This window comes from Somniosus microcephalus, chromosome 15, assembly GCF_052327205.1.
Source record: "Somniosus microcephalus isolate GS21.2 chromosome 15, FLI_Smic_1.0, whole genome shotgun sequence".
In the NCBI taxonomy this organism is placed as follows: domain Eukaryota; kingdom Metazoa; phylum Chordata; class Chondrichthyes; order Squaliformes; family Somniosidae; genus Somniosus; species Somniosus microcephalus.
The window spans coordinates 65,241,221-65,256,987 of record NC_141001.1 but is presented as its reverse complement, the minus strand read 5'-3'; the positions used below and the strand labels follow the sequence as shown (position 1 = coordinate 65,256,987).

General features: G+C 41.1%; 1 protein-coding gene across 6 annotated transcripts in view; it reads left to right on the top strand.

The window, feature by feature from the left end:
* lmo1 (LIM domain only 1) overlaps window positions 1-13,235 on the top strand; it is a 40,281-nt gene extending 27,046 nt beyond the window's left edge. For all 6 annotated transcript variants that reach the window (XM_086007916.1, XM_086007917.1, XM_086007918.1 and 3 more), the window contains 2 exons: window positions 11,199-11,324; window positions 12,811-13,235. In XM_086007916.1, the coding sequence (XP_085864042.1) occupies window positions 11,199-11,324; window positions 12,811-12,916 (232 nt within the window). In that variant the 3' untranslated portion in view covers window positions 12,917-13,235. The remainder of the gene's footprint in view (window positions 1-11,198; window positions 11,325-12,810) is intronic.
* The last annotated feature ends 2,532 nt before the right edge of the window (window positions 13,236-15,767 follow it).

Genomic DNA, 15,767 nt, shown 5'->3' with positions numbered 1-15,767 from the left:
GTTTTAAATTCCCTTCCTAATTTTCCAATTTAGTTGGTAGCTAGGTCTGTAAATCATGCCTTTTGCTAGCTTTACTCACTGGTTTCCAATTTCAGAAGTAATGATATTTGTCCTAGATTTCAAAACTGAAGCAATCGTTAATTTCTTTAAAAAATATTTCCCAAAACCTGTTACTGTGTACAACTATGGTTCTTCAGCAGGCCTCTGGATTTTAAGCAAACAAATTGGAAATATTAAATTAACTGACATTTCTGAACCAAAATAACCCAATTGGCTACAAGAGCTTATAGCCAGATTTAGTTAACAGCCTAACTGCGTGAACATTCTCCAATAGCGATTATAACATCGAGTTCAACGTAGCGTTTGAAAGGGAGAAATGCAAAACGGCTACTAAGATTCTAGATTTAGGTAAGGCCGACTTCAACGGGATGAGGCAGAGACTGTCCACAGTAAACTGGGCAAATCGGTTATTGGGTAAAATGACACAAGATCGGTGGAGATGTTCAAAAAATAATTTAATGTGATCCGGAGCCAGTTTGTACCTGAGGGGCAAGAGCTCTACTTGTCCAAAAAAAAGCCATGGATGACTAAAGAGGTAAGGGGTGGCATAAAACTAAAAGTATGCAAAAAAATAGCGCAGATCCTGGCGAATGGAAAAGATACAAAGAACAGCAAAGGTCACAAAACACAGTAAGAGCTATAAAAAGGGAGTAGGAAAAGAAACTTACAAGGGATATCAAAATCAACACAATTTTTACATTTGCATTAGGAAAGAGGGTAGTCAGGAGCAATGTTGGCCCCTTAAAAACTGAAAGCGGTGATGCTGTCCATGATAAGGAAATGGTGGACATGTTGAATAATTACTTTACATCAGTATTTACAGTAGAGGAAGAGGATAGCATGCCAGAAATCCCAAAGAAACTAATATTGAATTGGGGGCAGGGACTCAATAAAATGAACGTAAGTAAAATAACAGTAATGAAGAAAATAATGGCACTAGAGTGACAAATCTCCAGGACCAGATGGTTTCCATCCTAGGGTTTTAAAGGAAGATGGTGAGCACATTGCAGATGCCCCAACTATAATCTTCCAAAGTTCTCTTGATTCAGGAATCAGTTCATTTAGATTGGAAAATTGTGCATGTCACACTGCTATTTAAGAATAATGAGCGAGGGAAACCAGGGAATTATAGACCAGTTAGCTTAACATCTGTTGGGAAATTGCTAGTCTATAAGGAGAGGGTGACTGAGCACCTCATTTTCAGTTGATCAGAGAGAGACAGAAAGGTCGGTCATGCCTGACAAACCTGATTAAAAAAAATTTTGAGGAGGTGACTAAAGTAGTGGACAGGGAAATGTCTATGGATGTTATTTATATGGACTTCCAGAAGGCATTTGATAAAGGCCCACATAATCGCCTGTTAACTAAAGTAGAAGCCCATGGAATGGAGGGCAAATTATTGACCTGGTTAGGAAATTGACTGAGCGGCAGGAGACAAGAGTAAGGATAATGGGTAGGTACTCAAATTGGCAGGACATGACTAGTGGTGTCCCACAGGGATCTGTGTTGGGGCCTCAACTATTCACTATTAATGACTTGGATGATGGCATAGAAAGTCATGTATCCAAATTTGCCGATGACACAGATGGGTGGCAGTGTAGATGGAAGCACAAAATTACAAAGATAACCGATTAAGTGAATGGGCAAAACTGTGATAAATGGATTTCAATGCAGGCAAATGTGAGGTCATCCAGCTTGGACCTAAAAAGGATAGAACAGGATACTTTTTAAATTGGGGAAAAGCTTAAAACAGTGGATGTTCAAAGAGACTTGGGGGTCCTGGTACATAGATTGTTAAAATGCCATGAACAGGTGCAGAAAATTATCAAAAAAGCTAATGGAATCCTGGCCTTTATATCTAGAGGGCTAGAATACAAGGGGGTAGAAGCTATGCTGCAGCTATACAAAACCCTGGTTAGACCACACCTGGAGTACTGTGAGCAGTTCTGGGCATCACACCTTGGGAAGGATATATTGACCTTGGTTTACCAGAATGATACCAGGACTTCAAGGGTTAAGTTACAAGGAGAGATTACACAAATTAGGGTTGTATTCCTGAGAATTTAGAAGGTTAAGTGTGATCTGATGGAAGTTTTCAAAATATTAAGGGGAACAGATGGGGTCGATATTTCGCTGGTTGGGGATTCTAGGACTAAGGGGCATCGTCTAAAAATTAGAGCCAGACCTTTCAGGAGTGAAATTAGGAAACACTTCTTCACACAAAGGGTGGTAGAAGTTTGGAACTCTCTTCTGCAAATGGCAATTGGTGCTCGTTCAATGGTTAACAAAAAGCTATCAATCTCAGATTTAAAATTAACAAAAGGTATTGAGGGATATGGGCCAAAGGCAGGTATATGGAGTTAGGTCGCAGAGCAGCTATGATCTCATTGAATGACGGAATAGACTCTGGGCTGAATGACCTCCTCCTGTTCCTATGTTCTTAACCAAATTGCTACTTAGGTCAGGCTTTCTAAATTTACTGAATTGTATGAACTAATGGTAGCAAAAGCCAACATAATACATGAGGTAGAGCAAAAGTATCAAGTGTAAAGGACACCTAAATCCATTAAGCATCTTTCTGCATTAAATACAAATTTCAAATTTGCATTCAAAATGACCGTTGAATTGAACTGGTTAGGTTTAGGAAGCATATTTTAAGACATTTACTGCAACTTGCTTTTATATAACAGTTTTAATGTAAAACATCCTAAGGTGCTTCACTGGAGCATTCAGACAAAATGGGAGGGGTAAAGGAAACCAGGGATGCAGAGTTCTCTGGTTGTAGGGCTGGAGGAGGTTGCATTGTTGGGCCAACATTTGCGATCGGAGGCTTCTCGTGGACAGACTCCTCTGCCCTGCAAAATGTCTATGAAAGTACCTGGTGGCCCAGGAAGAATGGTGGTTTGTGACCCTGGGCCCCTCCGGGTCCGCGCAGGCAGACCCTCATGTATCCCAGGGGCGCAAGCTATTCGTAGGCACTCCTGGAATCACGTGGGCCAGCCCGACTAATAAAAAGGAAATCCCCATTCATACTTTTGACAGTTCCATATATACAGAACTGTCATAAGTATGAATGGGGATTGCTTAAAAAAAAAAATACACCAACACATGAAAAATTATATTAAATTAATTTAAATGCCTTAAACAAATTTTGAGAATTGTTTTTTACGGGGCTAAAAATTTATATTTCTTAACTCTTATGCTGGTAAAAGCAGGCCTTACGCCTGCTTTTACCAGCTGTACAAATTTGATGGGCATTCAGCGGGCGGAAGTTGGGCAAATAGCGCAACTCCACCTGCAGAGGCCCACCTGCCACGGATGCAGAGGATCTGTTGACAGATCACAAGTGCCGGGTTTCAGCGCTTGCACCTTGCATGGCTCCTACGGGCGCATGTACACCTCGTACGCACCCGTGGGGGTCGCAAAATACGACCAGTTATATCTCAAAAATGGACATGCAAAAAACTGATGCTGCATCATTGAAGAAAATATTAAATAGAAAGGAAGCCAAAACTATGAAGGCCAGGGACAGTGAAGGCGCCTGTAAGCACATGGCTGAGCGTGGGAGATGTAAGGGGTCGTTTAATTGAGAGAATACTTGTATCTAGCATCAGTTTTTACCAAGAAAGCAAGATTTGATACCTGTGGAGGAGCCACAAAAAGAAGTTAATGGGTCTAAAAAATAATTCGGACCCAGGTGATGTGCATCCCAGAATAAGCTTGGGAAGACACCGGCAGGGCTCTTTTTTGGGAATTAGGCTAAAGGACTAGTGATGGCAGATGTTGCACCCTGTTCCAAAAAAGGATAAGCCAGGACTGTGTAGGCCAGTTAGTGTCCAGTATTCTGGGTAAAGAGTCCCTAATGAGATGGTCTAATCTGGGGCAGTCAGTGTGGATTGAAAGGTTAGATCATGCATGACTAAACTTGAAAAAATGTGTATCTATAAAAGAAATCCATGTTTATGTATATGGATTTTCAAAATCTGTTTTTAAGGTGCCACGTGAGCATATGAAAATTAAGGCACAGAATTCAGTTGCATCAAGCGGTATCTAGGAAAGAAGCAGTGACTGGATGTTTCGGATTGATGGAACATGGATAGTGTTCCAGAAATCTGTGCTGAGACTAGCTTCATTTTCAAATTGGTTTGGATTGATGCACAAAATTATGTAAATTAATTCTGCTGACACCAAATTTGGCTTAGCAAACTGAAGAATGCAAGAGATCAGATGACTGGCTAGAGTGGGCAGTTAGTGACCAGCAGTTCAATGGATTGTGTGAAGTAGTAAAATTAGGAGCAGTTATCTAGAAGTGCTGACATTTAGAGTTGGAAATGCATAGACATGTAAAAATGAATACAAGTAGAAAAGGGCATAAAAGCAAATGGAGTTCTGGACATTATAAAAGTAAGGAAACTATCTTTTTAATTTTGTAAGGCTGGTTAGGTAGCAGTTGGAATGGACACTCGATTATAGGAAACCATTGAAGCTGTTGGGAAAAGTATAGCTAAGGTTCACTAGAATGAGAAGTTATAGTTAATGAAAACAGCTGCCAAAATCCCCCCACGTGCATTAAGGGGATCTAATGCACCTTATTATGAAAAGGTGTTGGAGTTTTAGAAAAAGATGATTGTTCCCACTATTTGCAGAATTAGTAACGAGCATAAATTAATAATCACCAGAAGAATAAAGGAAGCTAGAATCTTTTTCACATGGGTTTTAGAATAAAACGCTTGCCACAAGTGGTTATTGAGGCAGATACTAGCATTTGGGGAACTATTTATCAAAAACCTTAAAAGGAAAGACCAAGGGAATGGAACAAGTTAGTGGCTCCAATTAACTAGCTAGCACCAGTACAATGGTGATCGGACAAACTGCAGCTTCCTGTGCTGTAACACCTAGTTCAATCAATAATTAGGTGATCAGTTACCCTCAAGATTTGGACCATTGGGGGCATCACTTTATTAACAAATCCAAATGTGTCTTGGTGTGTGCTGGCTTCTACCTGAATTTATTCTGTGGTAAATATTAAAATGCAGTGGTTTACAGATGTGCTGAGTCAAGTTTGCTTTTTATATATGGAATGAGTGGCTTGTATGGATTCTTCGAAAAGCAGTTAAGGTACAACCAGAAACTTGTGGCTCATGGAATTAAGAGAAATGTGGCTATTTTATGAAATGGTTAGCAGGCAGAAAGAAAAGAGTAGTAGTAAGAGGAAGTTTCACTGGGAAGAGGAGTGCTCACAGATCTGAGACTATTGTCCATAAAGATCTGGGGTGGGGGGTAAGTTTGGCAGATTGTGACTAAGACTGCAGGATAGATAGAGAGGCAGCGGATGCAATTCAGTGTAGGTGAAGCAAGAGATTTGACTTAAGTATTTTGGAAATGCTAGGGGAAGAAAATACATGTTTCTGAATTTGACTTTCAACAGATTTTGGAAAATTGCTTTAATATTGAGGTTTAAAAGGTACCTAAACAAAAGGTTGTTAATATGCTAATTGGAAGTTGCACGAGACCAAACTGAGTTGGGTGTTCGGGAAGGTGCCTCCTTTGTGTTGAGGAAAATCCTTGATCAGTCAGTCTGAGATGAGCTTTGTGACAGAAGCTTTAAAAAAAAATCAGAAGATAGATGCCATGGAAGGCAGTCTAGCTTTTTGAAAACTGGATGCTCCACAAGCAGTCAGCAGATGATGAAGAGGTTCTGCCCTGGACTGTGTTTAACAAAATAACCCCCTCTGCATTCTGTCCAAAAGTGAACCACCAAAGTGGGATGGTATCACGTGCTCTTTGTATAATTGCATGAATGCAAGTTGTATTATTGAACTAAACAACAAACCTATTGCTCTGTATATTGCACCTTACTGTGGAATAAAGCCGCATGTGATTTAAACCAAACTTTGCTTCATCAATATTCACTGTCCACTTTCAGAGACAACAGCATGTGTAAAAGACACAGTATCTGGTCTTAGTTACAAGGGGATAGTATTGCATCCCTGGGTTATGCAATTGTACTAGTAGACATGGGACATGTCAATTTACAGAAGACATTCAGATGGAATAAAGAAATGCCTGCCACTGAATCTGAAGTATTTGACAAACCTGCACTAGTAATGCACCTTTTTAATGTAGAGCAAAGGGGCATTGTACAGATATGTCATTAAACATGGCAGTGTAAGTAGACCAGACCATTTTAAAGCAAGAAAGAACTTAAATTTATATAGTGTCTGTAATGATCAGTAACATGTCATTCTGGAATGGTACACGAGGTGGAGCTGTATGTTTAGTAGTGGGCTACCCACAAGGCAGTAGTCAAGATGGATGCCTGTACACTAGTCCACATGGCTGAATAAATGACTAGCTCAAGCTAGCTGTTCATAATGAAAATGTCTATATTTATGAACATAACATGGTACCAGGATTGGTAATATCTGAAACGCGACATGGAGAATTTGAAGCCACCGGAGGGTTTGAAACTCACGGGGAATGTCAACTGCAATTGGCGGACTTTCAAACAACAATTCGAACTCTACATTGCTGCTATCGGGTTCGGTTCGAAGCCAGACACAAGGAAAATAGCGTTGCTGCTCACGGTTGCAGGCCCTCAGGCGATAGAGGTATTTAATACATTTGTAAATACATTTGTATTTGATCAAGAGGAGGACAGAGAGAAAAAATGGACGATGTGCTAAAGAAGTTTGATACACATTGTTCTCCAAAAAAGAACGAGACCTATGAGAGGTACGTGTTCTGTTCACGGACACAGCAGCAAAATCAGACTTTTGATAGCTTTGTGACCGATCTGAAACTGAAAGCACAGACATGTAATTTCTCTGAACTGAAATCATCCATGATTCGTGACCAGATTGTGTTTGGTATTCATGATAAAGTCAGGGAACATTTGTTGAGAGAAACCAAATTAACATTGGAGGATGCTGTGAAAATATGCCATGCCAGTGAGCTAGCTCAACAGCATGCAAAGACTTTCAGTGAAATTAATAATAATGCGACTGTAGTGAATGACCGTGCGACTGTCGGTCGGTGCTGTGTCCTACAAGGGGCAGAACAGAAATGCAAAGCAATTGGAGGATGGAATTTTTAATTGTAAACGCTGTTGTTACCAGCACCAGTCAAGACAATGCCCAGCGTTTGGAAAAATGTGCACAAAATGTAATGGAAAGAATCACTTTGCCAAACAATGCTTTTCAAAAGTAAAAACAAAGTGCAACAAGTCAATGTGATTGAGGACACTGATTTAAGTGAGACATTTTTTGTAGGAATGGTGTTATGTGACAATATCAAAGGATACAGAAAATGTGCAGCCCTCAAGAATGGACAATGCTGAACATAAAGTTAATGCAGTAAAAGAGGACAAATGGATGATGCCACTGCAGGTAAATGGAGCATTAGTTACATTGAAATGAGACACTGGGGCAAAAGCAAACTTAATCAGTGAGTGACATTAAAAATATGAAAGAAATGCCCAAAATACAGAGTCAGTACTACTGGAGGACTATAATGGGCAGAAAATAGATAGCTTAGGTGTATGCAGACTTAAAGTGACAGTCAAAGACACAGTGCATCATCTCATGTTTTCTGTTGTGGCTGAAGGACTTGAGTCATTACTAGGTGACAAAGCTTGTGAGGACTTAGAACTGGTCAAGAGAGTCTACCGTATAAACTGTGCCATAAGCAGACCAGATGACTCAGTGGATTTTGTAGTGAGTAATTTCCAGGATGTGTTCAAAGGATTTGGAGTTCTACCATTCATTTACAAGATCTAGCTAAAGGAGGATGCTCAGCCAGTGGTACATGCTCCACGGAGAGTTCCAGCACCCCTGCGTGACCGGCTCAAGAAAGAACTGGACAGAATGACCACACTAGGAGCCATCAGGAAAGTCGAAGAGCCAACAGACTGGGTTAACTCCATGGTATGTGTAAAGAAAAAGAACAATGATCTAAGAGTATGCATGGATCCAAAGGGCTTAAATGCAAACATAAAACGTGAACACTACCAGATTCCCAAGCGAGAAGAAATCACCAGTGAAATGTCAGGTGCCAGATACTTCACAAAGCTCGATGCCTCAAGGATTTTGGCAACTAAAACTGGATGAAGAGAGCCCCAAATACTGTACCTTCAACACCATTTGGCAGGTATTGTTTCCTCAGAATGCCTTTCGGGATAATATCTGCATCTGAAATCTTTCATAGAGCGATGGAACACATAATTGAAGGTCTGGAAGGAGTTCGGGTCTATGTTGATGACATCATCATCCGGGGCTCCACATTGAAAGAACACAATGAGAGACTGACTAAAGTGCTACAGAGCATACGCCGGAATGGACTGAAGCTCAACAAAGCCAAGTGTCAGTTTGGCATCCAGGAAGTCACTTTCCTAGGAGATAATCTATCTGGTAAAGGAATAGAGCCAGATATGGAAAAAGTAAACGCCATACTCAAAATGCCCCGACCCACTGACCAAAAAGAGTGCTACGCATCATGGGGATGATAAACTTCATTGGAAAGTTCATTCCTAACTTGTCAGCCAAGACGGCCTGTCTGCGAGACCTGCTACATAAAACAAATGAGTTCGCATGGACAGAAAGACATGAACAAGAGTGGATGAACCTCAAAACAGTGCTGACAACCACACCTGTACTCGACACTTTGATTCTCTTTGTTGGGTCAAAGAAGGTAACGGATGCATCAAAGGATGGCCTAGGCGTGGTCTTGCTACAAGCAGAGGATGAAGATTGGAAGCCTGTTGCCTACGCCTCCAGGTCTATGACTGATACTGAGTGTTGATACGCCCAGATTGAAAAGGAATGTCTAGGCTTGGTAGTTGGACTAGAAAAGTTCCATGGCTACATATATGGACTTCCCACCTTTACAGTTGAGACAGACCACTGCCCACTGGTTGCCATCATAAAAAAAAATCTGAATGAGATGTCTCCAAGGATTCAATGACTCATGATGAAGCTGCAAAGATGAGACTTTGAACTGTTCTACACACCAGGCAAACAGTGTTAGCAGATGCACTATCCCGTAGCACCCACTGAGTCATGTGAGCTCTACTGAGGAAGACGTGGATGTTCATGTGAGTATGGTCACTGCTGCGCTGCCCATGTCAGACACAAATCAAAGCAAATAGCAAAAGAAACAGTAAAAGATAGTGTTACAACAGTAATAGAGAACATTCATCATGGTTGGCCAAAAGGTTCCTGTCCAAAGTACTATCACACAAGGTCAGAGTTAAGTGTCGCAAGTGGACTATTACTAAAACAGAACAGAATAGTCATTCCACAGGCTCTACGTCAAGACATGGTCAAGACATGCTCAAAAGGATTCATGAGGGACACCTCGGAATTGAAAAATGCAAAAGGAGAGCAAGAGACACTGTTTATTGGCCTGACTTAAATAAGGACATTGAGAACATGATAGGCATACGTGAGACATGTCAAACACCAAAACAAACAAGCAAAGGAACCAATGATAATAGCTGACTTACCAACAGCACCATGGCAAAAGGTTGGTATGGATCTCTTTCATTTGAATGGTAAAGACTATCTAATAGTGATTGACTACTATTCTAACTATCCTGAGATGGCGCTGCTCTCAAGCACATCAGCAAGCAGTGTCATAATGCATGTTAAATCCATCTTCGCCAGACATGGAATTCCCAGGATTGCCGTTGGCGGCAATGGTCCGTGCTTCAACTGTAAGGAGTGGCAACAGTTTGCAGCACATTATGACTTTCAACACATCACATCCAGTCCTCTGTGTATGCTCAGTTGAATGGTAAGGCAGAGAAAGGTGTGCAAGTTCTCAAATAGCTACTGAAGAAAGCAACAGAAAGCAAGTCTGATCCTTATCTCGCCCTGCTGAGATACCGAGCCTCCCCTTTAGACTGTGGTTCTTCACCTGCTGAACTCCTAATGGGTCGCAAGTTGCGCACCACGCTACCCTGCTGTGCAAAAGAAAAGCAGAGTAAGGAAGAGAGACTTCAACTGTTAAAGCTGAAACAGAAATCACTATGACAAGTCATCCAAAACTCTGAAACCATTGACAAGGGATGATGTTGTCAGGATTGAGGATCCAGATGCATGGAACAGGAAAGCTACAGTTCTTGAAGTAGGACCAAGGTCATACACTGTTAGAACTGAGGAAGGACAGATTCTCAGGAGGAACCGCCGTTCCCTCCTGAAAACACAAGAAACTATCGAGAGCAAATCGATGACTATGCCGCAACTGAATCTTGTCACTCACCACCAGAACAATCTAATACAGGCTCTCGTGAAAACACATCGACTTACCGGTGCTGAGAAGATCCACACGTGAAGTAAAAAAGCCTGATAGACTTAATCTTTGAGCACAAAGAAAACTATAATAAAAGAATGAAAAGCTTAGAGTTCATAAAGTAAAGCTTTGAAAATGTGTTGACTGTTGTGAAGATGTTTGTCATTATGATTGATTGATATTGATTTTGTTTAACCTCTAAGGAAGGGGGATGTAATGATCAGTAACATGTTATTCTAGAATGGTACACTAGGTGGAGCTGTATGTTTAGTAGTGGGCTACCCACAAGGCAGTAGTCAAGATGGATGCCTGTACACTAGTCCACATGGCTGAATAAATGACTAGCTCAAGCTAGCTGTTCATAATGAAAACGTCTTTATTTATGAACATAAGTGTCTTTCACCAAAGTGCTTCACAACCAATGAATTATTTTTAAAGTGTAGTCATGGGGTCTTTATGTCCACCTGAACAGGGTCTTCAGCTTAACATCTCCTCCAAAAGATGGCACCACTTAACAGTTTTGCACTCCGTATATTGCACTGAATTGTTGGCTTATATTGTGTGCAAGTCCCGAGTAGGGCTTGCACCTGTAACCTTCTGATTCACAGGGAAAATGGTGCCATTCTGCCAAACTGACCAAAGAGTATTTAGTTTTCTATCTAGAAACCTAGAATACAAAAGCCAGAGTGATTCAAACATTTTCTTCTGTCTTGTTGTCTCTGGTAAGCAAATGGAATGCAATCTTTTAGGCTTTTACCAGATTCCATTTGCCTTGGAGGTGGTGCTGCTTTTCTCAGTATGTATTGAGCTTGCTATCACAAATCATTGGTATGTTTTTTATTGACCAGACTCTTTGGTACCACGGGGAATTGTGCAGCATGCAGTAAACTGATTCCTGCCTTTGAGATGGTGATGAGAGCCCGTGATAACGTCTACCACTTGGACTGCTTTGCCTGTCAGCTCTGTAATCAGAGGTAAGACTGGGGCGGGGGAGATGTTAACGCATTGCATACAGCAAAGGCTAGTAAATTCTGAATACTGTACAAATTAAACTTCCTGAGCTTGTTTTAAAATCCAAATAATTTGAGTCTTGAGGCAATGGTTGGTCTACTGAAAAATGTATAACTTCAATTTTATTCATATCAAATGCACCCACCTGGTAATCTTTCCTATAGTGTTCTAATTTAACATGCCAGGAAAGAACATTTTTAAAGCATCCCTATTTTTTAAAAAGCTTTGCTCAGGTAAATGTGGATACCATTTATTATATGCTAATTAGAGCTCACTTTCCTATTGCTTGAGTTCTGAAACACAAGTGAGTGCCAAACTGTACTTGGTATTATAGTGGCACCTTCAAAGGGTGAAGGTGCCTTGATTACTTTTCAGGATGGGAAGAGAATTCTATTCTGTAGGAGAAATATTTACAGGATTATCGTAGCATAGAAAATAAATTATATCCCTGTTAGCAGGTCCGCTGCATTCTCAAACTAGTCGGCCCTAAATGTGGGAAGGAAGTTCTCCTCTGACTGCCATTCCAGACTGCCCTTGGTTGGACAGGAAGCCAAAGACTTGACCTCTGATCTTCCCCAGCTCTCTGGGGATTGGCCAGTTAGGTTGCCAGTTAATGTGGGCTTCTGGCAGCTGACTCCCAAGATCGCAGGAGTGAAGCAATTCTTGTGTAAATGTTTACTGAATGACTGGAAGCATCCCCTATTGTCTCCAGCTGATGTGGTAAGCAATAATTACCATTTGGACATGTGCTTTTCTAAATCTAACCTGTGTTCCTAGAAGCTGTTGATTTAACTCGAGCTAATTTAACTTGATCATCCTAATAATTGACCCAAAATCACTTCTAGATAAAATGCTCAAATAACAATTTGTTTGCCATCAGTTCTTACTGCTGAAAATACATAATTTATTTGAGGCCTTACCACAATGAAGGATGCAGTGGGGGGAAATAGAACTTTTATTTATGCTTTAACACTCCATCAAAATGTATTAAAGCGATTTACAACCAATTCATTACTTATGACATGCAGTCACTTATGTAGACAAATGTGGCAGCAAATTTGCACACAGCAAGATCTCGTAATCCACAAATGAATGGATAATTCTGCAGTTTTTTGTTGGCTGAGGAAGGAATGTTGGACAGAACACCCTACTCTTTGGTCTGCCTGCTTATGTGGATGTAGATGACCCATTGCACTATTTGAAGAGGAAATCTTGTGCCAGCTGCATGGTTGGGTCAGCAGGATTTGTAAAAATGGTACATGGCCATTTTTTGCACCATTCAAGTGTGGCGGCTGAGTCGTATCAGACTCCACTGGTGGTGTCTGTGGGCAGTTACTATGGAATCCGACTCCTTTGTGGCCCTAAATACACTACTGTCACATGATGCCCATCCCATGGAAGGTAGCAAACTCCCCAGTGTACTTGTTACTTTTTTCATTTCTCTCTTAGGTTTTGTGTGGGTGACAAATTTTTTCTGAAGAATAACATGATCCTCTGCCAAATGGACTATGAGGAAGGGGCAATGAATGGAAGTTTTTCATCACAAGTTCAGTGACTTGCCCATGGCCATCTAAAGCACTGTGGGATGTTCTGCAACACTTAAACGAAAATGGAGAGCATCTGTCGGCTTGCTTGCAACACTTCGATTAGTCCAGGATGGATTAAAGTAACTTTCTCCAACACTGAGCAGTTAAGATTTTAGATGCACAGCTGTGCCTGTTTAGCTGGGCAGTGCTTTGCCTGTACGTTTTGTGATGTTGGGTCTGGGAGGGTATGTACAGTCTGTTTCTGTATATATAAACTGGAACATTTATTTTACATAAATGTAATGCAATTTTATTATTACTGGTGTGCATTAAAGAAAATTAAATGTTCCTGCTTGTCAACATGGTGACTTTTTTAACTTGAGCCTATGAACATAATTAAGGAATAAACAGCTACTTCAGAAAGATGTAAAATTGATACTCCAACCCTGAAAACTACTGCACTTCAAATAGTGGCTTATGTGAAGTTACAGGATTTCTCATTGAAACCTGCTGGATTTTTTGTCATTACAGATCTTGATCTGCCTTCATTTTGGTGCATAATTAGACCAGCAATCCTACTATTGAAAGTGTCAAAATTGGTGAAATCGTGCAGGAGCATAATTTAAGTGTGCATTTGTTTCTTTTGGCAAATATCAAATTTTACTTCTCCATTTCCCTTCAGTTGTTAGAAATTCAGATCAGTCATGAGTACCTTGAGTTCAGTGGAATCAGTTGCTCCTGTAAGCAGTGAGTCTTTCATGGGAGTTGACTTGCTACTTTATATCTATTTACACGTTGGCATAACTGAGGGTGTAACAATATATGTGGCCTGAACTGGATGTTACTGTTTTCCATATTTATGTATTACTTCAAACTCAAGGCAGAATGAACAAACATCTGGTGACATGAGGCCAGATACACCCCAGCTGCTGTATTACACAAGGTGAACATGCAGACAGCCGTTATGATCACTCACTACATTAAATCTGTACAGCTTTGTGTGGTGTGAGAGAGCATGCCACTTGCCCACAAGATGGCTCCTAACTATCCTCTAACCTTTTGCCTCAGCAAATGCCCCCTCTGCTTCCCACTGAACAAACCTGACTACCCTGCCAATTTTAAAGTCTTTCTGCCAGCCTATGTTCCAGTCTCGCTTACAATTAAAAATCATGGACTTGCCAATACAATGGGTGTGAGGAATGAAGAATGCTAGATCATTAGTATCTTTACCTAGCCTTCCATTCTTCTAACTTGTCTGAATACACTATGCTTTCTAAACTCGATCCTTTATGCAGAAAAATGGTGACAATATCCCAAAACATGATGGCAATACAGAGCTGAAATATTACTGGCTAGTGTTAGCTGATCTCGCACAGTATGGCAGTAGGGGTGCTACAATTAGATGATGCCTCTGGTGATGAGAAATGAGTCTGGTTTCACCTAGATGGTGTTTGCATGCAAATCAATTCGGTGAGGATCTCTGATGCCGTCTGTGGTTGAACATACACTTGTATAAAATATTTACTCTCCAGTCAAGAGCTGTTCATGCCTGTGGAACCATATCTCCCCATGTATCTGATTACTCAAAGGGAGGTTACTTTTAAGATTCCCAGTGTTTGGATTTAGCATTGGGCAATTTTACAATTAATGTTTCCTCCCAGTAATGAATTATCTGCAGCTGGGGAGGAAAGTTTCCAGTTAAATCTTTTGGCCTAGAAATTGGGCCACTTAACACCACCCATTTGTGCTGCTGTCCTGGTGAAAAATGGCACCCACCACTCTAGTGCCCTTTGGCACGAGACTTGGCAGCTGCCATTTTGGTGAGGGCCTTCCTGCTGCCAATACCAGCACTGGCCCTGGACATGTAAATAAGAGCGTGATGTCATCGCCAACTTCACCTCGGTGAACTTCGACCTTGACACGGAGTTCAGTGCTGGGTTCTAAGCTCGCTCTGAAAAACTGAGTGTTCAACAGACTGACAGACACTGGGACATGCATCGTTCAGGTAAGTTTGCATTTAAGCTTTTGGACTGGATTTTTTTAAATTGAAGTACTGACTTGGTGCAATCCATGTTAAAAGTTTAAGTGTGTAGGGAGTGCTGCTGGACGCTTGCCAGGCCTCATATGGTAAAGGAAGACCAAGACAAAATTCCAGAAATATTCAAGTCAACCACACCCTCACCACCACTGATGCTCCAGTCACTATATTAAAACAATTCCATTCTCACCCTGGCCGTTTCCACCCCCGCCCCCCCCCCCCCCCCCACAGCCCTCACCTGCACTCCCTTAAGTCCAAGGGACGCAGACTTGAACGTATATGGCAGACAACTGGTTTAGCCATTCACCGCCAGATCTGGCTGGACCACATAAAGCATTATCGGGTCCTGCTCTCATCTGCCAAAATTGCTCACTATTCCAGAATCATTCTGGAATGCAAAGATAAACCCTGGTTTCTATTCTCTATATTCTAATCATCTTAAATCTGTTTCCTCCACCTTCACCTCTGACAACAAGTGTGAGGAACTCATGGACTTCGTCTCAGATCTGTTCCCATCTTTCCCGCAATTCCATGTTTGAATCCCTCCAATCTGGTTTCTGCCCCGCCGCAGTGCCGAAACAGCTCTCGTCAAAGTCACATACTGTAAAGTCTGTGGGTTGTGCAGTAAATAAATACACAGACTTTTGAAGTACAAACAAACAGGTCTTTACTATTCAGAGGTCAGGGCGAATCTGCCCTAGTTATCCTGTAACATCACTTATATACTGGTGTGGTCACTGTCGGTATTACCGTATACAGAAGCCAATCAAATAGTGCCACACCTAAAGTAGTTCTCTTAAAGGTGAATGGTTACACTCAATCGTTCCCTTAAAGGTAGACGG